Source organism: Geotrypetes seraphini, chromosome 14 (assembly GCF_902459505.1).
Source record: "Geotrypetes seraphini chromosome 14, aGeoSer1.1, whole genome shotgun sequence".
Classification (NCBI taxonomy): domain Eukaryota; kingdom Metazoa; phylum Chordata; class Amphibia; order Gymnophiona; family Dermophiidae; genus Geotrypetes; species Geotrypetes seraphini.
The window spans coordinates 71,495,909-71,519,748 of NC_047097.1; the positions used below are offsets into that span (position 1 = coordinate 71,495,909).

General features: G+C 43.3%; 1 protein-coding gene across 4 annotated transcripts in view; it reads right to left on the minus strand.

Annotated features, from left to right (window-relative positions):
* ADAMTS17 (ADAM metallopeptidase with thrombospondin type 1 motif 17) overlaps positions 1 to 23,840 on the minus strand; it is a 149,140-nt gene that overhangs the window by 117,456 nt on the left and 7,844 nt on the right. For all 4 annotated transcript variants that reach the window (XM_033920220.1, XM_033920221.1, XM_033920219.1 and 1 more), the window contains exons 3-7: positions 22,503 to 22,674; positions 15,140 to 15,312; positions 10,346 to 10,429; positions 9,213 to 9,370; positions 3,870 to 3,913 (exon numbers count right to left, since the gene is read on the minus strand). In XM_033920220.1, coding sequence (XP_033776111.1) covers positions 3,870 to 3,913; positions 9,213 to 9,370; positions 10,346 to 10,429; positions 15,140 to 15,312; positions 22,503 to 22,674 — 631 coding nt within the window. The remainder of the gene's footprint in view (positions 1 to 3,869; positions 3,914 to 9,212; positions 9,371 to 10,345; positions 10,430 to 15,139; positions 15,313 to 22,502; positions 22,675 to 23,840) is intronic.

The following is a 23,840-nucleotide window of genomic DNA, read 5'->3' on the forward strand; positions in this document are numbered from 1 at the left end:
GGAATCTCTCCGGATGCTCGCTCATTACCCTACTAAATGCCTTTGAAGACTGTGCTCATGAAGCTCAAGACTGAAAGCCCTGTGTAAACCCACCGCCACAGTGCCGCGTCTTCTTTCTGGCAGCAGGTCAAACCCCAAACCATCTGCCCGAGGCAGTCAACTCAACTCAGCCCAAGTCCACTGCCAAACAAGTGTCAAAGAGTTCATAATTACAGCCTGTCATTGCTGGAGCGCTATCAAGAGCAGTGGGAAAACAGGAGTAAATTTAGCCTGATACAAATTAAGAGAAAAGTGAAACACACGGCATTTGTCTACTCTGATAGAAGCGACTGTGCAGAACGAGACCTCCGGGAGCTTAGACAGAGTCTATGCGTGACCTCAGCCTGCATCTGCTCAGCTTCCCAATCTGGATGGTGCAGACCTAGTCCCTCTTATGAGGCTACTGTAATATAATGGTCAATCCAGTCTGGAAACAGCTGGGTTGTGCCATCTAAATATACTGGAGGTAATATTCAGCCGTGGAAGGCCAGACGAGATCAAACTGGCTATGTCACTCGAAGCCCAAATGACAAAGTTACGCGTCACACCGTTAGAAGAGAAAGATCATTGGAGAAGGACAGATCGAAGGAACCAGACAAAGAGGGCTGGAGGACTTTACCCTGGGCAAGTCACTTAATCCCCTCATTGCCTCAGGTACATTAGATAGAAACATGATGGCAGATAAAGGCCAAATGGCCCATCTAGTGAGCCCACCGGGACAGACAGGGAAAAATGCTCGAGTGCCTGAATAAATTCATGTAAACCAATCTCTGCTCCCCTGGGAGAATGGTATAAAAAATTGAATAAATAAATAGTATGAAAATCAGAGCAGGTATTGTGACATCATAATACCTCATTCCACCAATAAGATCTAACCTCACCAGTGATGTCACAATGGCTCCATTGTCCTATACTTGGCTCACTTTTACTACATTGTGATTTCTAGAGTGGTGCAATGGTTAAAGCTACAGCCTCAGCACCCTGAGGTGGTGGGTTCAAATCCTGCACTGCTCTTTGTGACCCTGGGAAAGTCACTTAATCCCCCCATTGCCCCAGGTACATTAGATAGATTGTGAGCCCACAGGAAGAGACAGGGAAAAATGCTTGAGTACATGAATAAATTCATGTAAACCGTTCTGAGCTTCTCTGGTAGAATGGTAGAAAATTGAATAAATAAATAAAATTTACCAGACTAGCACAAAATCGATCTCTTTTTAGATCTGTAATTCATCAAGTCGCTAGGACTTGAGTACGAGTCGACGGCACCTAACTAATATTCAGCCTGCAGAGAGAAGCAGTTTGAAAGCCACTCACGTCTGTAGGCTGAACTAACCCCGAATATTACAACCAGAACGAAAGAACTTATCCTGCCGTTGTATCGGCGATGGTGCGTCCGCATCTAGAGTACTGCATCCAATATGGGTCGCCGTATCTTAAGAAGGATATGGCGATACTCGAGAGGGTTCAGAGGAGAGCGACACGTTTGATAAAGGGTATGGAAAGCATTTCATACACTGAGAGACTGGAGAAACTGGGGCTCTTTTCCCTGGAGAAGAGGAGAATTTGAAGGAATATGATAGAGACTTACAAGATTATGAAGGGCATAGAGAGAGTAGAGAGGGACAGTTTCAAACTTTCAAAAACTACAAGAACGAGAGGGCATTCGGGAAAGCTGAAAGGGGACAGATTCAAAACCAATGCTAGGAAGTTTTTCTTCACCCAACGGGTTGTGGACACCTGGCATGCGCTTCCAGAGGGCGTGATAAGACAGATTACGGTATTAGGGTTCAAGAAGGGATTGGACAATTTTCTGAAGGAAAAGGGGATAGAGGGGTACAGATAGAAGACTACTACACAGGTCCTGGACCTGTTGGGCCGCCGCGCGAGCGGACTGCTGGGCACGATGGACCTCTGGTCTGACCCAGCAGAGGCACTTCTTATGTTCTTATGATCACTGATCCAGAAGTTAACCGAACACTGGTAACAGACAGGTGCCTTGTTAATTCAGCACATAAAAGATAGGACAGTCTTTTTGTTTTCCTAACTTTGCGCACTTACTTAGCCGGTTAGCGGATCAAACACTGCCGCTAACTGCTAAGTTGTGGCGCCATCCAAACTCCGCCCATAGACTCCCTAACTTAGCCAGTTAAGGAACGATTGGTTAGCAGAGATATTCAGCAGTGGGTAAGCGATGCTGAACCTAGCAGGGTTTAACTGGACAGGAGCCTCTTTCGATATCAGGCCCACTCTGTATATTCAGCACTGCAATGCTGAATACACATGCAGAGGGAGAAGCAGTGATCACCCCTGACTCCATAGAGGGGGCAATAATTAGCCACTATCTATACTTAATGCCACAGGAAAGTGTTGGAAAAACCAACAAAAAGAACCAAAAAGCAACTCTCTTCTGCTAATAGGGGAAGACCGGATGACTAATTATATACTAATTAGATTATATACATTATATACTCTAAGAGTGGAGAAAAAGACCTCAAAGCAGAGCAGGAAAAATACCAAACAGCACATGGCTGTGTCAACGTAAAGCCCCTGCCATCACAGGCCAAAAAAACTCCACTCCGTAACCTTAAACAATATAGTCACACCGGCTTCCTCCTTAGCAGGTAACTGATGTAAGCTGTAAACTTTCATATCAGTGGGTGGTAACACAGTATAATGACAATTCAGAGTTCACTATAGACAGTCCAATCAGCTCAGCAAATCTGCAAAAGTCCATCTACGCTGTGAATCCAAACAGTTATAATCCCCTCTCCCTATCTGTACTTCCATTTGGTTTAAGATACGAAAGCCTTTTTACTGGCCTAAATTTCTCTGCAAAGCCATATGGACAGCAGCTGGAATATTGTCCGATGATCCACAGAGTTAAGAAAAATAGCTCTGGCCTTCTTCTAGCCCAGTGCTATTTTGATCCCGCCAGGGTGATCTATGAGAATTTGCAGTGGCACAGTGAGGTAAAAATCCAAATTATCACTGTAATTTAAAGGGATTGCAGCTGGTAGATGAGACACAGCAGCTGCAAGGAAACAGGTGGTCTCTTTTTATACAGCAAATGTACTTTCAGGGGGGCTGTTGATGAGAGACTTGGGTTGGTTGAGTTTATCCGCTCTCTTAACAACATAAGAATTGCCTTACGGGGTCCATGGAGCTCAGTATCCTGCTTCCAACAGTGGTCAGTGCAGGTTACAAGTACTTGGCAGAATCCCAAAAAGAGCAAGATTCCATTCTCCTAAGCCCAGGGATTGTGTATTAAGACAGTAACAGTTAATGGACTTTACCTCCAGGAACTTATCCAAACGTTCTTTAAACCCAGTTACTCTAATTGCTTTTACCATGTCTTCTGGCAATGAATTCTAAAGCTTAGCTATGTGCTGAATGAAAAAATAGTTTATTTCCAACTTTGTAAGTTCAAGGAGTGTTCCCCAGCCTGTGTACTTTTAAACAACTAATTTGTGTTTACCTGCTCCACTCTACGCACTGTTTTTTTGACTTCTGTCATATCCCCCACTCAGCTGTTTTCTCTCCTAACTGCTTCACCCTGAGCTCTGAAAGCTGTAGACCAAGGGTGTCCAACCTTTTGGCTTCCCTGGGCCGCATTGGCTGAAAAAAATATTTCTGGGTCCGCACAAACGCGCGAATGCTGCAGCAAGACAGAGGAGGGAGCCAGCAAGCCGGTAAACACCCAGGGGCAGCAGAGGAAAGCACTGCATCGTCCTCGACCGGGACCGCACAAAATACTTCACGGGGCCGCAGGTTGGACACCCCTGCTGTAGACCCTCCAATGGTTGAAATGCAGAGCTTAAATGTAAACTTACCTACAGTGTCACAGGGTTCATCTTTGTGTACACAGAAATCTGTCCTGGAAAAAGAGAGAAAACCAGACAATTACAGAAGAGTCCAATGACACAGCTAAACTCCCTCCTTCAGTGTATTGCAAACTGTGTGCCTCGGCACGCTGGGGGAGGAGGAGAGGCACCGGCACTCTGCCCACAGGACGTGCCTTGTCCTCGTAGGCAATCAGCCAGTACCCGAGCCTCTCCTTCTCTCCAACCCTCTTCCCTGCTGGCACCCCACTTTTGGCATCTCGGGACCCATCTGGAGGGACTTCACGTCTGCACGCTTACAAATGCCTTGAGCCGCAGCGTTTAGTGTACCGTGGCTCGAGACAGTTTGCAGGACACTGCCTTACACAGAGGTGGAGTCCAGAAAGAGCTAGCTGCCCGTTGCAGAGTGGAGTGGAGCCTAGAATGGGAATCAGGAAAGCCTGGGTTCAAATCACTGTGATCTTGGGGAAGTTACTTCATCCCCCTCTTCCTCAGGTATAGCTTAGATCTCAAGTCCACTTGGGCGGACGCATTACTTGTGTCCCTGAAACTGTGATCTGCTTTGAGCTTGGATTTGGAAAATGTAATTAAATCTAAGATCCAAACAACCCCTGCTTGATTTGACTTTTTTTTTTAAATTGAATATTAGAGGGGGGGGTGCTCAATCTGCCCTTTGCAGAGGGATTAGAAACAGCCTAGAAGCAGAATGCAGAGGAATCTGCAATTTCTGGCACGAAAGCCTACAACGTAATGCCACTTGCTCACAGGCGTTGTCCAGAACATTATATTCTGTACCTAAAGGGCTATATTTCATACTCCGGGCTTCCAGCCAGCTACACTGCAATGCCATTTATGGAACTCAGCTCCATCCAAACTAATGTGACAGTATTTTTATTCGCTGGCTGACTGGCAGAATAAATTATTTAGCTTGAGTGTTCTCTTTGTTATGGATGATTTTCTTTCTTGCCAATTTTAATAGCATTCATTTTTCACTATTTATTTGTATTTTAGTTTATTGCAAGCTACCTCGATTCTTTTTTGGTGTAAGCGGTTACAAGAAGTTCAATAAATAAAGAAGCAAATCACGTTTGAGTGCAGAGATCCCGGCCCCTCTGACAGTCTCTGAAATTGCTCTAATTTCTCTGGTCTATGGGTCGCTGGCACAGTTCTGGGCTCAGCTCATGCATGTCAGCAGGCAATAGAAGGCGAGGGACCCCAGGCTGAGACGGAGCAAAACTGAGGGACACAGCAGGGAGAGATACAGAAGAGAACGTGAGAAATAAAATATAAGCAAATCCAGACTCACAGGGTCCTAACATCAGCCCTCAAGAACCACAAGGCCAGCAGGACCTTGAGACCAGTGCTCCCACCCTTGCCCGATGGTTAGCACAGTGGGCTGAGAACCTGGGCAACTGGGGTTGTGTCCCACTGCAGCTATCTGTGACCATGGGCAAGTCACTTAACCCTCCAGTGCACCAGATATAAAAACTTAGGTTGTGAGTCCACTAAAGACAGAGAAAGTACTTGCAGTGTGGCGCGCAGTGGTTAGAGCTACAGCCTCATTAGCCTGAGGTTGTGGGTTCAAATCCCACGCTGCTCCTTGTGACCCTGAGCAAGTCACTTAATCCTCCACTGTCCCAGGTACATCAGACAGATTGTGAGCCCACTGAGACAAAGAGGGGAAAATGGTTTGAGTGTGGTTATAAAACTATATAAAGGCGGTATATAAGTCCCAATCCCTTTCCTTATATATAAAATGCTTTGGTTGTACCACAGGAAGGTGATATATCAAACCCATCTTTAAAAAAGGTCACAAGCATTAATCTGATACACGACTTATTAATTGCACTATATCAAAAAGGTTCAAGGCAATTTACATCCAAAGAAGCTGTAAAATTGACAGAGGAATACAAAAGGAATCAATCATTAAAGTATCATACCATGAATATCACAACAAGTCATAGATAAAAGTTTTCACATTTTTACAAATCCTTAAGAAATTAATATTAGTCCTAATGTGAATAGGTAGATTATTCCAAATTGTAATAGCAGTGTAAGCAAAAGAGCCGAGCTGTCGTTTATACTGTACTCCTCTACTGAAGAGCTTCAAAAAGAGACGGTAGCAATCCATCCAGTTTGAGCAAAATGTTTCTAATCTGGTTGGCAGACAGATGACAAAACTGTTAGCCAGTGGCTGAATGCTCTCTTAGGAAGGGGAAGGTGAAGGGACTGATTGATAGTGGATCACAGCGTGAACTCTGTCTAGCCCTCTACAGAGACCGATGGCCCGCAGGATAGTTCGGCTGTACCCTTTTAGATGGTATAGTCACATGACAGCTCTCACTGATAAGGCCCCACTCAGTGGAATCCTCATTATAAGACGATATCACCTGCAGTCTAAAATTACCAGCTGGCTTCAGCCCAGGTTGACCCAGGCCTGGTCATGGGTGCTTGAGCATGCCCCAAATTGAATAAGCTAGGCTATGTCCAGAGAGAGATATTCTCCATTGGGTTTAGCACCCCAAATAATTTTAAAAAGTTGTCTCTCATGGTTCTAATTACTGCTGTGATGAAGAAAGCGAAGACTGGGGTCAAAAAGGAGAAATCTGACCAAGACCGTCCCCTGAGGACCCCCACCTGTATTGACCCTTTAACTGAGAACCCCAGGGGTGACCCATTAAATCCTGGATGGTGCCACTTCTTTTTAGAAAGGGGCCCAATAGAAGTCATCCGAGACCCAAATACATGCCCAGGAAAGTTTCTTTAAGGGAGGGGGATCGGGGAGGAAAAAAAACGATAGTGGATACCCAAATGATGGGGAGGAAGAAATGTAGAACCCATAGAGGAAGAGGGGGACTTTGCCATGGTGACAACAGAAACGGGATGCCCTGAAGATAATATGGAGGGAGATGCCCAACCCCTAGGGGTGTCTGGGATGGAGGGAGATCATGGGGCAGTAAATCTTTAGTAGATTTTTAGGAGGGGAGCATGTGAGGTCTGTGATAACCCTATTGCCAAGTATAGGTGGATTAGGTAAAATTTCTGGTCCACTGAACTGACTAGGGGATTTTCCAGAAAACCTGGTTCTTTAGGACTTCCATGATACCTGAATAGCTCAGGGTGAAATTCCATTGCAATTTGCATATTTTGTGTACTAGTTCTACTATGATAGACTGTTTCAGACAAGAGTTTGATGGACAAGGAGAGTGAGGCCTCTTGACTTTGGGGATCCTCCTGGCCTGTAGGATGCTAGGAAAAGCCCCCCAAATTACTAATAATGTTCTCACAGTGACTGTCAAAAGACTCCCAGTTGGTCACCCTAAGGTTCCTGTGAGACTGTCCAGCGCTGTGAGATTGCAAGTGGAGAAGGAAACTGTTGGGCCTGAGGATGACTGGAGTGAGATATTTGGACTGGAGGACATGGCAACACTGTGTGGACAGATCTGACATTTTAACTTCCTTAAAGAACAGAAAGAATGTCAATTCATGTGCTGTAAACCAGGGTGGATTATCCTGGCTTTGCAGAATGAGACCAGTTGTCACTATATGCCAGTCTCAAAGCAGGAAGTGAAAGACAAAACTGTAACAGAGGAGACACACATCCTAACTCACTGATACTTTTAAAGCTATATGATATATCGTATAAATATGAACTCTGAATTATGAAAGTGACCCAATCATTTCTGCTTGAGTTTGTCCTAGAAGGAGCAAGCCTGGCTGCTTCTGTTGCATTGTGGCTGATAAGAAGGCGACCAATTCACTTCCAAGTGCTAAACACCCGCTTTCTTTCAAATAAACGATTTATGAAGCACATTCATTGGGAAATATTGCATTTCACATCATCCTGCACTTGGAAAAAGAACCCTTGGAATGAGGCAAAAAAGAAAACGTTGTACTCAATTCAACCTAATAGACCCCGTTCTACAAAGTTACAAGAGAAAAGATTAGGTGTTACATTGTCCCAGTGGATCCAAGAAATAAAACTATTATCCAGTATTGTGAACAAGCACCAGACCACTCCACCCCTACTCAGGCAATAAATGCTTCTAATGCTAAAGCCTTGTAGGGACGCAGGATATCGGAAGAACCTGTATGTTGTCATCTTTCTATACTTAGTGGGTTGAGCTCTGATATTTTGAAAACTAAGGATACTTCAAAGATGAGAGTTAGTGTTAAATTAGATTAAAACGTAACCCAGTTTTAGGTAAGTTGGTTACTTTTTCTAGAATCCACCACCACCTCCAGTCACACTCATAGAAAATCCTGGAATGAAAACCAGAAGGCCCAAGTGGCAGATTATACCTACATATTTCCAACATTATTCACTTGGAGTGTGAAACCCCATTTCAGCATTAACTCCCTCCTCAGAGGCACAAAAAGAATTACAAGACCCCTCTGGGAGGAAGTGAATGACTCTCATATAAATGACCTCCTCCCCTTTCAGTCAAAATTATTTCGCTAATTGTGGTGATATCTTCCCCTACCCACAATCCCTCCGTTTTTTTTAAACTTTGGCTTGATGTCACTGGCTTTTATCAATATTTCCATATTGGTGCACTTCTTAGTAACAATGTGTCTCATACATCAAGGCTCACACAACCAATCAATTAGTTTTTCCCACGGCGTTCTTTTCGCTTTGTTTCTGAATTCAAGATGAGACGATATTCACTGCAACACAGACGGTTTTTAAGTTACCCTTTCATACTATTTTATTGCTGTTTGTTGGCAGATTTCGGATAATAAATTTTACTTGTGCAATTTTTTTTTTTTTTTTTTTTACAGTTTCAAAACCTTGACAATTGTTTCAGTTTTAGTTGTCGTTCTCTGTATTCGGCTCACTTTTTACTATGCACTTTTAGTAATTCATTCCAGCATCAACATTGGTTAGCGTTTTTTGTCTAAGTGGTATTCCAGTATTTTTAATGCGAGTCCATTTTATTTTCAATTCCTTTTTCTCTTCTTTTTTTAAGTTTCAGGATCATTCTATGTTTCAGACTTATGATTATATGATACTCACATCTCCGAGACCCCATCTATCTCCCCCTTTTTTCAGGGTCTTACCAATCAGTCTTGGCACTGCTGGTTCAGTATGTGGAGCGCCAGCTATCCACAACACACTTAAGCTTATGAGAAATGAATCTACAGGACCATAAATTCAGCAGAAATCTCTCTATTGCAGGCCCTGGTATTTATCTGCTACAGCTGCCCCTGTATGCAGTGAAACCTATTTAGAAAACTTGGCTTCAGTAGGTCCCAGCAATGTGCAGAAATGCATGTTCACAAGCTAATAAGGCAGCTTCCTTCAGTGAATGTAGGCCTTAAAAGGTCTCGCACCTTGTTATGAAGACAGCCGTGTCCACCGGAGGAATGTCATCCTTCCCACCAGGCACCTGGTTATTGCCAAGGTATTTTGTCCCGCCGTATTCTTCACTTTGCCAAAGACAAAAACTCTCTAGAGATCTCTCTCCGTGATGCCCAATAGATAGTTTGACCTTGGAAAAAAAAAACAAAAACATGACATGAACAATGCAAGACATATACAAAAGAAGTTAACCAGAATTCTCAACCAGCCAGAAAAAAAAATCTAAGAAATACTGTAATACTTTAAATAAAAATAAAATCAATTTCTGGCAGAAATTTACGTGTAAACATGGCATGCCACACCTGAGTACACCCATACTTTGCCTACCACATGTCCGGTAGTTTCCACTTATGGGCCGCAATTGTCCTGCACACACTTGTCCGTGCATGCAATTGTCGGGGCGCATTTGTCCCAGTGCAATTGTCCTGCACGGATTTGTTGGTATACCAGGAACAAGAGGACCTCAGGTTCACACAAAGATGGGAAAGCAAGCTGATAAAAGTGCTCACGTATAATCTTGAAAATAACACTAGACCCTTACTAACATTTGCTCAGCTAATTCTGGGAGTGTAGGGTTAAGCTCTTGTAGATAAGTCTCCAAGCTCAATGTCTCATTTCCAGGTCTATTCAGTACTGTCTAAGGGCAAAAAGAGGACGTGCGGCCCTGCTTCGTTTCGCCCTGGCCCTGCCTTGTCCTGCCCCCAACCCCCTATCCTGCCCACAGCCATGCCTCATTCTGTCCCCCAACCCCGGCCCCACACAAACCTCGTCTCTTTGGGCCGCATCTAGAGGGCATCTGCACACGTGATGCGGTGATGTTACTGGGTTGCATCCACGCATGAGCAGATGTCCCCCAGATGTGGTGCTGAGCTCAAAGCTTTTCAAAACCCAAAGTGCCGGGTTCTGAAAAGCTGTCCGGATGCCTGGACAGTCGAGGGCATGTCTGGGTAAATGCGGACGTTTGGTGCACTCAAAAGTTTTACAAGCGTACTGAAAAGCTTCCGTAAAGGGCCGTAACCCAGCCTTCACCTAACTCTAACTGCAGAATGTTATGTCAAAAATCTACTGAAGCTATTTAACTTCCTCATGGTGGAGTCCAACTTACCGGGCGGCTGTGAAGTAGGATTAACTTTGAGACCTGAATATAGAGTTTGATGCCAAGACTCTGATGCTGAAACATGTTGTATACCTGCCAAAACACAGAAGGATCCATTACAAAATCTATCCTACATTCCAGAAGTTTCCGAGTTTATTTAAAATTTGATATACCAACCATCAGCACATATCTGGTTGGTTTACAATACTAAAAAGTGAAATTTAAAAAATAAAAGAGGAGGGAAGCCAGGCAGGGTTATGACGCAGGCGTTGCTGAATAGGTACGAAAGGAGCTTGGGTGGGGAAGAATAATAATTACATTTTGAAATAAAAATAAAGGGAGGTATGCGGGGGTGGGAAAACACAACCAGTGAAGGGATGTCGCTACCGAGAAGCGGTTCTCTTGAAAAGTATCCTGTGGTTGGTGGATGGATTTTATCTTATGATTTCGTATGTGTCGAAGCAAGAAGGTTTTAAGTTTAGTTTTGAATTTGTCAAGAGAGGTTTCATGGCAAAGATGAGATGGCATGGCATTCCAGAGGGAAGATTGTGTTTCTGGAATAGTAAATTTCCTTGGTAGGAGGGACGGTCAGTAAGTTCTGGTTGGCAGATCTGAGGGCCATCCATGACACCTGCCCTTTCTCAGCCAAAACTCAATTCTCCCAGCCTCAGAGATTGCAGCTGGGGCACCTTTGAGCTCTGTTTCAGTGATTAGGAAATGATGCTCTTACTGTCACAGATTCTGTGGGTTCTGTTCCCATCATTCCCTTGGTTCCGCGGCAGCAGAGAGCGCCTCTCACTTCCACTTAACTCAGCAAAATCACCCAGGCTCAGCCCCCTACATGCCTGCACCTGTAGCCCCATCCTCTTTCAGGGAACAAATGAATTCTACGCAAATGATGAATGTCCCGCTGGCCTGGGGACGACATCTGCCCCTTACATCTCTCTACCTTTCATGCCACTGGTTTGAACTTCAGGGTCATATCTTTTTAGGTAATTTATTAGTGAGAAACCGAGATGGAGAGAGAACGGACGACCTGAGTGCAGTAAATCATTTACTTATGATGTCTCAAGCAGACCTACACCCACACGGGACACTGCAGCTCTTCTGGGCTTTCGGTTACTTAGCTGCAGCTTTTTCATTTTTCTGGAGCCGTGACCTTTGACAGGGCCACAGAAAGTAAATTTACTGTGAGCCTCCTCAGCCCGACTCATTTTTTGACAGAGGTATAAAACCAAGAGATCTCTATCACTTTCTTCAGATTTATCTAGGTAAGAAAGCAAGGAATTCATCATGAAAGTTTACGGTCTGCTTCGTACTGCAAACACTTTGAAAGTCAGCCAAAAAAATCCCCCCAATCTCATCTTATATGCCAACACAAAATCTTTTCCTAACATTTAAAGATCATGAACTTCAAGATTTCAAGTTGCATGCTTGTTCTTTCAAGAGGTCTGTACATCAATCACGGCTCTGTAACAGCTGCTGGAGGAAATGCAAACTGCAATTACAAAGCCTGCCAGTCCAGTGTATATACCGTCAGGATCAAATGGCAATTTACAACCAAAGTCCTTCCAGTAGCGAGAACCTAGAATCAGAAAATAATAGTCAATATTGAAGAACTAAGGCCAGTACTGGGCAGACTTGGACGGTCTGTGTCTGTATATGGCCATTTGGTGGAGGATGGGCTGGGGAGGGCTTCGATGGCTGGGAGGGTGTAGATGGGCTGGAGTGAGCTTTGACGGAGACTTCAGTAGTTGGAACCTAAGAACAGTACTTGGTAGAGCGTTGGATTCTTACCCAGAAATAGCTAAGAAGAAGAAAAATAAATAAATAAATTTAAATTGAATGAGGTTGGGCAGAATGGATGGACCATTCAGGTCTTTATCTGCCGTCATCTACTATGTTACTAAGTACTAGACTCGGCCCTGATTTTCAGTTAACAGGTGGAGCCAATGGCGTAGTAAGGGGGGTACGGTCTGCCCTGGGTGTGATCTTTCTAAGGGCGTGGCACCCCTCCTCCTCTCTGCCTCTCTCCTTCCTGCGTGCGCACACCCATTGCCTTTTTTACTTCCCCAGCGCAAGGTTGCTGTCCTTGTCGGCATCGGCGCTCTCTCTGATGTCACTTCCAGCGCCGCACCTAGGAAGTGACATCAAAAGGTGAGCCGGCACCAACTTGGGAATGCTGCTCACACCAGATAAGTTAAAAAGGGAAGGGGGCGTGAAGAGGCGCTGTTCACCCTTACTATGCCACTGGGTAGAGCTCTGCTAAGACCACTTTACACTCACATTGATAAGATACAGCTAATTCACTCTTTGAGTGGGGGAGTAGCTTAATGGTTAATGCAGTAGCCCGAGAACCACGGAAACTGGGTTTGATTCCCACTACAGCTTCTTGTGACTTTGGGCAAGTCACTTAGCCCTCCATTACCCCAGGTACAGAACAAGGGAAGATTAGGTGATAATCTTCTTTCTGTTAACACAGCTATAAGTCCTGACAAGTGGTTTAAATCCCTCAAATTGCAAGCTGTTGCAGAAAGAATCAATACTTTTTCTTCAGTTCCACCTCCTTCCTCAATGAGCTGTTCTGCCTCTTTTCAGTTTGTACCAAAGCATTCGATAAACACTATAATAGGAAACATAAGAAGGAGGGATACGAGGATCTTCCCCAACAAGACACTTCTGCTATTTTTGGAGTATAGTGCCAAAGGGTTTGAAGGAAAAGTGTGCCTTCTTATGGAGTGAACACCTTAGAAGTAATGGAAAGTATGAGAAGTGATCTACAGAAATTGGAAACCAGAGATAATGTTTGGCAGTTAGGACTCAATTCTATAAATGGCGTTGAGGAATCAGTGCCAAGAAAACCCCCCACAATAAGCGCTATTCTACTGTATAAACGGCACTTAGGATAGAGCTTAGTGCTGGAATGCATGCCTAACTTTAGGCGCAAGAGTTCACGCCAAGTAAACCCTGATCTAAATCCTCACACCTAAATTAACCCCCCCCTTATACAAAAGCGTAATGTGTTTTTTAGCACCAGCCGTGGCAGTAACGGCTTCAACACTCATATGAATTGTATCAGCTGTTACTGCTGCGGCTGGTGCTATAAACCGCACTACACTTTTGTAAAAGTGTAATTTTAAGTGCGGTTCACCCTTATTCTACAACAGCACATATTTATTTATTCAATTTTCTTTACCGTTCTCCCAGGGGAGCTCAGAACAGTTTACATGGATTTATTCATAAATTGCAGGAATGCCCTCGATCTGCCCTTTTTGGAACCACGCATAAAATTTACAGGTGGATTCCGGTGCCTAAAAACACATGCGCAAAGTTTCACTGATGCCAGCTGGTACTGATAATTGGTTGTTAACACCCAATTATTGATGCTAATTGGCTTGTTATCCAATTAAATTACACGAGTGCCCAAATTTTCATGTGCAGTGTTTTACGCCATTTATAGAATTAGGTCATTAAGCTTTAATGTGAATAAATGCAATGATACATTTGCACATTTGGAAGTGGTTTAGCATTCTGCTGTTTTGGTAAATCACTCAGTTTGTGGATTAAGCCTTTGAGAAGATGAATGACGACTGCTGATAAAAACACATTGTTTTTGTGTCGAAACACGGGTAGTATCAAGTTGAGCTGTAATCCATTTCAGGTGATTCTCCAATAAAGATTGTGTATTCCTAAGGAAGGACTATCCTTTCATCCTCACTTTTTTCTGCTTGTGCATCTACTGTTTGGGGTACGACTCTCCTGTTTCTTTTTGGTTCTTGTGATACATTTTTTAGTGCAGAAATCCAGAGCAGCTGTAGCTGATAGGAGAAAGCAGCTGATGTGCACCAACCAGGGGAGGGGCCTCAGGGTGACAGTGTCTGAGGATCTCAAGATGTTCGAACAATGGTGGCCAAGACGGATGCAAGGCTGCACAAAGAGGGACATCACCAGCAGAAGGAAGGAGTCAATAAAGCCCCAATACAAGTCACTGGTGAGAATACAATTGAAATACTGGGTTTGACTCAAAGTGGGTCAACCAAAATGGTATGGGGTTTCCAATGGAAGACATATGAGAATTGAAGACTTGAATGTGTATAACCTGGAGAGACCTTTTCCAAAAACAGAGACACCATAGAACAAGAAGAAAGGAATCAAAGCTGGAAGGTGGGAAATTGAAAAGCAACACCAGGAAATACTTTGTAATGGAGTGTGTGTTGATAACTGGAATCTGCTCCATAGGAGATAGTGGGGGTGAAAAGAGTGAAGGAAATTAAAAAAAGGGAGCGAGATAAACACAGAGGATCCCTATATGGGAATAAAAGTAGAGAGTACAGTATTTACACTCAAGTAAAACACAGCTGTCTCGCACAACAAAAGAGAGCTTAGAGGAGGGTGACCTAGGCAGAGCAGAGGTACAATTCTGGCCACCTTTTCTGGTCTTTATCTGCCTTAAAAGGCATCTCCCTTGTTGGTAAACTTGGCTCTTCCCTCCCTTTCAGAATCACTCAGCTCTGGAACAGTCTCCCTTCCCCTCTCCACAATTTGAGCCCCCTTCTACCATTCCGTAAGCTTCTGAAGACCTGGCTCTTCTCCAAAACGTAACCCCGTCCCTTTCCTGGCACTCTCACACCTAACCTCTCTTCTCTCTTACTTATATAATTCCACTGGAGTTCCGTTCCTTCCCTAACCATGTAAACCGTGTCGAGCTCCATCTGCGGAGATGATGCGGTATATAAACCCAAGATTTAGTTTAGTTTAGTTTAGTCATTTGACGCGATGCTGCAATTGAAGTTGTCCACTTACCATACTCATCACCGTAAGAATGAACCTCTGAGCAGCCTCTGCACCGTGGTACTGAACCATGTCGGCATCGGCCACCACCAGGGTTTCCACAGTATACTCATTCGTGAGCCGGATGGCATTCCTTCGCTCTCTCCAGTCACCGCCGGATTTCTGCTTCTTTGCTTTCTTCTTTGCTATAAAACAGGTGATGCAGGTCATTTACGGAGATGGACATGACAAAGCAGCGACGTGTTTAAGAGCTGCAGCCAAACCCGTCCTCCCCAAAGAGCCCAGGACGAGTTACAGGTCAACATACACAATATACGGTTAACAGGTTACAATTTGCCATAATTACAGGACAAGTTTTTCTGGTACAAATTTTTATCCTAACTCGACACATACTAGGGATCTAATACTAATACTGTATCAATAATACAGTTTACAGGTTAAATCTGTCATAGTTACAGTGCAAGATTTTTCAGTACAAAGTTTTTATCCTAATGGGACACAGATCGAGGATCTTGTATCAATAGACATTTCTTTGTAGGAAGGAAGAGGTTAATTGTAAACATCTGATAAAGCTTTTTTGTACTTTCCAACATTCACTGATCAATTTCCATAGGGTTCATTTCCAGGTCACAGTGCATTTGATCAGGTCATTTTAGCCAAAATTACTGTGTTCTCTGTTTGGGTATTGTTGTGTATTTTAAGTCTCCGTGAAGGAACCACGCGGATGACTTTCATTTGTCTGTTTCTTATTGCCTGTGTAGATCATAAAAATTTCAATAAAAATCACATCACAAATAAAAATTTGATTTAATCGCCTATCAAATTTCTAGGCAATCTCCAACAATTAAAATGGCTGCAATTTAGTGTAAATCATATCTTATTGATGCATAATCAGAAAATACACAAAACATAACACGAGTTCAACCAGTTCGAGAACACCAAAAGTACCACAAAACAAGTTTTTCAAACAAACCCCCGTCCCCACCCCCAAGTGCAAACTCACCCCCCCAACCCCTATCCAGTACCCCAAAGATATCAAAGAGAGCAAAGAGACTACTTAGCAAGCTGTGTTCTTATGCCGCTCAGCAAGCACCAAATAGGACAACCCCCTCCTAACCCATCCCCATCCTATCAACTCACATACAACACTCTATCCATACCAACCATCCACACTCAGCCAAACAGCATAAAAATGGTGGGGGCAAGGACAGGAAAAGAACTCACCGGGACGGGGAAAAATGTGTCCCCGTGTCATTCTCTTGAACAGTGTTTCCCAATCCTGTCCTGGAGGACCACCAACCAGTCGGGTTTTTGGGATAACCCTAATGAATATGCACGAGAGCGATTTGCATATAATGGAGGTGAAAGGCAGGCAAAATCTGCTCCATGCATATTTATTCGGGCTATCCTGAAAACCTGACTGGCTGGTGGCCCTCCAGGATAGGGTTGGGAACGACTGCTCTAGCCCACACCAAAAGAAGCGGAATTCAGAGTTTTAACAAAGGAACTGTAATGCTTCCGTTTCAGATGCCAGAAGCTTCCAGACAATGCACTACAATTTTTATTTGTATAGCAGTTAACATAAAAAGATAAGACAATACTCAATACAATTACAGCTTTTTCAAAACATATTCCTTAAAACAAATGACTTTTCAAGGCTTTTCTAAAGCTCTTATAATCGCTCATTGAACTGATCTGATCTGGCAAAGTTCTCCAGAGTTTGGCGAGAGATGCAGCCTGAGGAATCAGGAAATCAGGGCCTTCCAGATATCCAGTTATGTAAAGGGTTCCCATAATCATATGTAAACCTTACCCTAACACTAGATAGGAAATGAATCTTTTAAGTGTAGGGGGGGTCCCCCCACCCTCCTCTCAAAAAAATAGGGTTACAAAGACAAAATAGTATTTGACGGGTGACCTCCCATTCAGTGCATGCATTTGTTGTGTGCGCAGATTTGACAGGTCACCCACAAACCTCAGGGTGCCAAGGCAGCAGCTCTACCACTAGGACTCTCTTCACTTCCTTTAGACACGCCAATTCAGGTTTCAGCTAATATTTGGTGCATCTTGGTACACATACGCTGTTACAGAACTGGCACTCAGCACATGGCATCAGGGCACCTACTTATAGCGTCACCCACCCCCCTCTCCTCCCCTCCCCAGAGTTTCTACTGTATCAAGATCCCTTGAATTTCCTCAAGACTCTCTTAGGCCCATAACCTAGCTGGGAGTGTGTGACAGAGCAAGAAGCAAGCAGAGAAATACCTGATCAAGGACCCTAAGGAGCTCCATATGGTCTTAACCCTTCTCCTCCCCCACTCCCCCCACCCCAATTTAAGAACATCAGCTGTATGTTGTGCTCTTGAACTGAAATTCAAACAAAGTTTCAAGTTTCAAGTTTATTCGTTATTTGATTGATCGCCTATCACAGTTACTAAGCGATGTACATAAACTATAAGTATAAGGTAAACAATAACAAGAATATATAAAAAATATAAAAATCTTTTAAAAATAGACCAATTACAACAGGAAACACTAGGATAGAAGGGAGCGAAATACATTTTATGATAGGTAAGGAAGAACATTTAAGGGTAATATACAAAGGGAAAGGGAAAACGAAATAGTTTATTGGGAGTAAAATACACAATTGAACAAAATGAACGGCAGTTATAAAGAGCAAACATAAGCAGAACTGTGGCCACACAAACTAGACAGTAAATCATATTGCAAAAACCCTGCTGTCTGCACCCACTTGCAGGTGGACCAGGACGCCATCAATCACACGCCTACTGAAGCTAGCCAGTGGCTCAAAGATCTGAGCCCAACTATCTGATCTGCACCTATTGGCCCGAAGCCAGAAGAAACTTTGCAAGAAAAGAAAGTTTTATTTTTCTTTCCATAAAAAGAAAAATTGCAAATGAAGTCTGACAGAAATTGGGCTACTAAGTGCACGCTGTAATTTCACTTCTATAGGACTCATTTATAGGGGTTTGCTGCCAAAAGATGTTACAAAAACACCTGTGCAGAGCACACAATCTTTCTTCTTTCTGCTCGGGGGGGTGTATTTTATCTCAGATCTCCTCCAAGAGGCAGAAGATTAATGCGTCACCTGAGGCTTCTGGAACATTATTAAAGGATGTCAAACTTCCTTGAGAAAAAGGAGAATCCAAAGACCGACCTCTGAACAGCCCCTGGAACGGAGTTTATGCCGACTTCTTCTAACAAAGACCTTTTCTCCTGTCAGAGATTAAAGAGAGCTGGGGAGGTTTGTGATTGTACAAATTGTCATCTCTCCCATAGGGGCTGTGGGATTTGCGACCAGATACCTGGCACTCAGGTCTTAGGAGGAGTCCTGAAAGAATCTGGCATTAGCAGTTAAAGTCTACAGCTACTGTATCATAGACAGTGGAATGCTTTTTATTTAGGGGGGGCCCCAAAAGCAACGCTCTATACCTTTCTGTCTGGTTCTTCCACCTACCTCCTCCCCGGTCGCTGTCATTTTAAATCTTTGGGCAGCCATCAGTGGCAACAAGTGAACCTGTTGCCATTGGCCTGCCCCAGAAGTCTTCATTCTGCAGCAACTGGTCGCTGATGAATAACATCATAATCCCCCCATTGTTCCAGGTGCATTAGATAGATTGTGAGCCCGGGACAGACAGGGAAAAATGCTTGAACACCTGAATAAATTCATGTAAACCGTTCTGAGCTGCCCTAGGAGAATGGTATAGAAAACTGAACGAATCAATAAATACAGCGTCCAAGTATTCTCAGGCAGATCAATCCCTTATACTGCTCATGTCTCGAGCAACAAGCAGTATATCTGTAAGGAATCGGGATTCTACAGCCCATGTGATTTAAAGTTTCAAGTTTATTTAAAAATTTTATAAACCGCCCAATCGTCCTTCTAGGCAGTGAACATTATGTTAAAAACATATATGGGGTAACTATACATCCTTTAAAACAATAATCATTATTAAAAACATTTAAAAACAATACCAAAACAAATAGGAGCAAAAAAGGGAAGAAGGATAGAACTACAATTTGTCAAGTAAGAATGAGAAGATATAGGGAAAGAACAAAAGGGAGGGTATCTAAAAATAGAACAAAACTATGTGGCCCTAAAAAGGGCATTTAGGTCTCGAAAGCATCAAGGAAAAGAAATGTTTTTAAATTTGTTTTAAAATGGTGAAGAGTTGATTCTTCCCGTAAGTGAACCGGAATATAATTCCAAAGAGCTGGAGCGCTGACTGAGAAAATCGTAGGCCTCATTGTGTTGATAAACTTCAGAGATGGAACGGATAAAAGATTTTTAGAAGAAGATCTTAGAGTCTTAGAAGAATTATAGGGAATAAGAAGGTTATTGATAAATTCTGCTTGACTATTTTGTCTAGTTTTAAAGGTTAGTAAAATAATTTTGTATGTGATTCTATGTTCTACCGGCAACCAATGAGCTTTATAAAGGAGGGGAGGAACATGGTCTAACTTCTTTGCGTTAAATATGATCTTCACTGCAGTGTTCTGTATAATTTGGAGTCTTGTTTCTTTTTTAGCTATGCCCTTATAGAGTAATCAATACAGGAAATCACCAGGGAATGGATCACGATATTCAGAGAAGTAGGCTCTAACAATTGGATATAGATCTAATCATTCGTAGCCGGTAAAAACAGCGCTGAACCACTGTGTTGATATGAAGATGATAATTGAGTTTACTGTCAAAAGTGATTCCTAATAATTTTAAAGGCACAACTTGAAGAGATGGAGTTTTAAATGTAATGGGAGTTAAAAGGGAAAGTCCTTCTTTGTTGGGGAAAAAGCAAAGAATCGGGGCTTTAATCTCATATATTCATGAGGCAGACCCAGTACTATTCCAGATGAAGCCTATCTCTATTTCACTCTACCTGAAGTCCTTGGCCTACAAATTAATCTGAGCCAGACAGGGGTCATTTAGGTCCTCGGTGCTCCCGAGTTCATTCAATGCCACTAGCTACTGAGATAACATTCAGTGCTCCGACTCTACAGTGATGTTACAAACAGGTGGCTGTCCAAACACGTGCCCGCATTTCCCCCAGACCTGAGCAGCAGAGGCATTTTAACCCTTTCAGAGATTCCTCCAGCATTAGAAAGCCAGAGAATGCTTCCTCCAGGCCTCTCGGCAAGCCCTGAGCTGTTCTAGCTAACTCAGCAGATTCTCTGCAGCCCCAAGTGTCGAGTGTCAGAGCGGAGGGGCTGGGAATCAGGGCTCCCAGGCTCTTGTCTGCCTGCCATTCCCTTCATGTAGACTGAGTGACAGGAGCAGTGGCACAAGTCTCTGTGCCCAACAAGCCAGAACATGCAGTCAGCGGCTCACTGGGGCTGCAGTCAGGTAGATATCCAGCTGGCACCAGTCAGCAAGTTTTGGCCACCATCAGCTTTAAACCCAGGTATTAAATGCTGGGATATATCCGGGCTCAAGCACTAAACATCCAGGTATAGGTGGCCGCCTGACATATATGCGGATGGCATAGCTGGTTTTAAGAACGGTTTGGACAATTTCCTGGAGGAAAGTCCATAGTCTGTTATTGAGCAAGACATGGGGGAAGCCACTGCTTGCTCTGGATCGGTAGCATGGAATGTTGCTACTCTTTGGGGTTCCGGAATCTTGTTCTTCTTTAAGATTGTGCATGGAGTTTTGATACTCTTTGGGATTCTGGAATGTTGCTACTGTTTGGGGGTTCCGGATTGTTGCTATTCTTTGAGATTCTACATGGAATCTTGTTACTCTTTGCGATTCTGGAATGTTGCTACTCCTTGGGTTTTGGCCAGGTACTAGGGACCTGGATTGGCCACCGTGGGCTTGATGGACCGTTAGTCTGACCTAGGAAGGCTATTCTTAGGTTCTTAAATACACTATTCAGCACTTAACTGAATCAGGTGAACTGCACAGGCAATTGATAAATAAACTGAGTACATTTATATGCACCCTAAAGTAAGGTTATCACATGGCTCCTGAAAAAGGAGGATGGATTGAGACATCCAGGTTTTACTTTCATTGAAAGCAATGGAAGTAAAACCCGGATGTCTCAACCCATCCTCTTTTTTCTGGAGCCATGTGGTAGCCCTACCCCAAAGTGACCAACTGGATTAAATGCTGGTTAAATTGAAGGAGGCAAAGAGCAGTGGTAAATGGAGTTTGATCAGAGGATAAGGATGTTGCTGGTGGAGTGCCAAAGGGATCTGTCCTTAGGCCGGTTCTATTTAATACCTTTATGAGTGATATTGCAGGACTGTCTGGCAAAGCTCTGTAATAGGGTAGCCATCCCAGAGGGTGTGGATAACATGAAGTGGGATCTGGCGAAGCTTGAAAAAATGGTCTGGTAAGTGGCAACTAAGATTTAATGCTGAAAAAGGCAGAGTCTTGCCCTTGAGCTGCAAAAATCCAAGAAAATGGCATACTTTAAGAGGCGAAGAACTTCTGTGCATGGAAGAAGAGCGGGACTTGGGGGTGATGGTATCTAATGACCTCAGGGTGGTAAAGTCAAAGCCAGGAAGATGCTTGGGTGCATAAAGAGAGGAATGGCCAGTAGAAAAAGGTAGGTGATGATGCCATTGTATAAGTGTCTGGTAAGGACTGAGTTAGAATAATGAGTACAATTTTGGAGAACGTACCTTCAAAAAGAAATAAACAGGATGGAGTTGGTCCAGAGGAAGGCTACTAAAATGGTCAGTGGTCTTTGTCATTTTGTATGGGGACAGACTTTAAGATCTCAATATTGGAGGAAAGGCGGGAGAGGGGAGATATGATAGAGACATTTAAATATCTACGTGATGTAAATGCGCATACGTCGAGTCTTTCATTTGGAAGGAGACGGCATAGGATGAAGTTAAGAGGTGATAGGCTCAGGAGTATCTGAGGAAATACTTTTTTACGGAAAGGGTGGTAGACGCGTGGAACAGTCTCCAGGAAGAGGTGGTGGAGACAGAGACTGTGTCTGAATTCAAGAAAGCCTGGGATAGGCACGTGGGATCTCATAGAGAGAGGAGGAGATACTGGATGCTGTGGATGAGCCATTTGACCTTTATCTGCCATCATGTTTCTAAGTTTCCTAAGTCCCAGTTAGATAGCATGCTTGGGGAAGGGTTGAGATGCCCTCTCCCAATGCAGCATAAACATTACTTCAAAGGCATCATGTGTATCAAATGGCCCAGTGACCATAATTGGGAGTTCAACCCCTATCTGCCAAAAGGCAGCACCCCTTTCCACATGTACTGCACAAAAAGCCAAAGAAAACTATAGGTGACAGAAATGCATTCCAACATCGGGCTTCGTTTTCACATGACGCAGCAACACCAGTGTTATTTTCACCATGTGCTGGGTTTTGGCAGTTCTCAGACATACCTGACAGAACATGACAGTACTGGCTGGAGTTCGAAGCCTGAGGTTTATCAGGCAGCCGGGATCCGGAGGAGCGCTTTAGTCTGATGTGGTGCTGCCTTCCGCTGAACAGAGCCTCGGAAATGTTCACCGGCTGTATCAGGAGCTGTTCATCACCCACCTGGATATAGCCAATCTGTGCAAGGGGAACAAGAGACCCTGGTAATTAGCAGAACTGCCTTGGCACCCTCACTCCCAGGGATCAATTATCTTTACCTTCAGTCTACACATTATTCTGCCTTTTTTGCTTCTGTACCTTATCTATAGAACTCGTTATGTGGTGAACTCTCAAATATTAATCTTTTTGGATTGGCAGGGGATATTTAGTATCATATTGGTATGAACGATGGGGGAGAGATTAGCAGTTGCTGTTTTTATAATCGTATTTTAAGTTTTATCATCTTTTTTTCTATTTTAATTAGAATTTACCTATTGATGATGGAGTTCTTTTTTGTTTTGTTTAGTACTATGTAAACCGCTATGATGATGTATCGAACAGCGGTCTATATATAATAATATACATTGTAGGAGCTGGGATTTTCAGTGGGAAACTACACTTATTTATTTAAAAATTTATATCTCGCTTACCCTTAGGCAGGTTACAAAATAAACGTACATAAATTATTAACACATGGACATCATCCAATTCTCATGGACAGCAACATTCCAATCTACATTCCCCTTTTCCAAGTAAAACACAATAATCTGATGCTCAGCTGTCTGTAAACAGTTTGCTAAGAATGCTGACTGTTTGACCATCCAAAAATGATGCTTTTGTGCATTTTTCATGTGGATGTCTTTATATTTGAGAATGGCCAACATAGATAGACATTTTAGTAGGTTTACAGAGGTCATTCTCAAAAAAAAAAAAAAAATAGACATCTTGCTGTTTTGAGAATGGCTTTCTGAACGTCTTTCCCAAGACGTCCATGCTCAGATGTCCTATTGAAAATGCCCCTCTATGGATACAGACACCCGCAAACACAAAACATTAAAAAGGTAGAAGAATGAACCATGTGTCACTCGTGACAGTATAAACCTGCAAACCAAGAAAAAAAGAGGCGCGATATCAAAGTTTTGGAAGCGCATGGTAAAGAGGACATAACCAATCCAGCATAAATCAGGATGCCAAAGAACCACTCCGCAAAACTTACACAAATGACAATAGTGGAACTGAATCAGCTTAGACTCCGTGAGTTCACAGGATCACAGCATTCAAAGAAAGATGGCAATGGACAGTGGCTTGTATTTATTCAAAACTCCAATACTATATGTCAGGGAGGTAAAACTGGCAGCTAACAT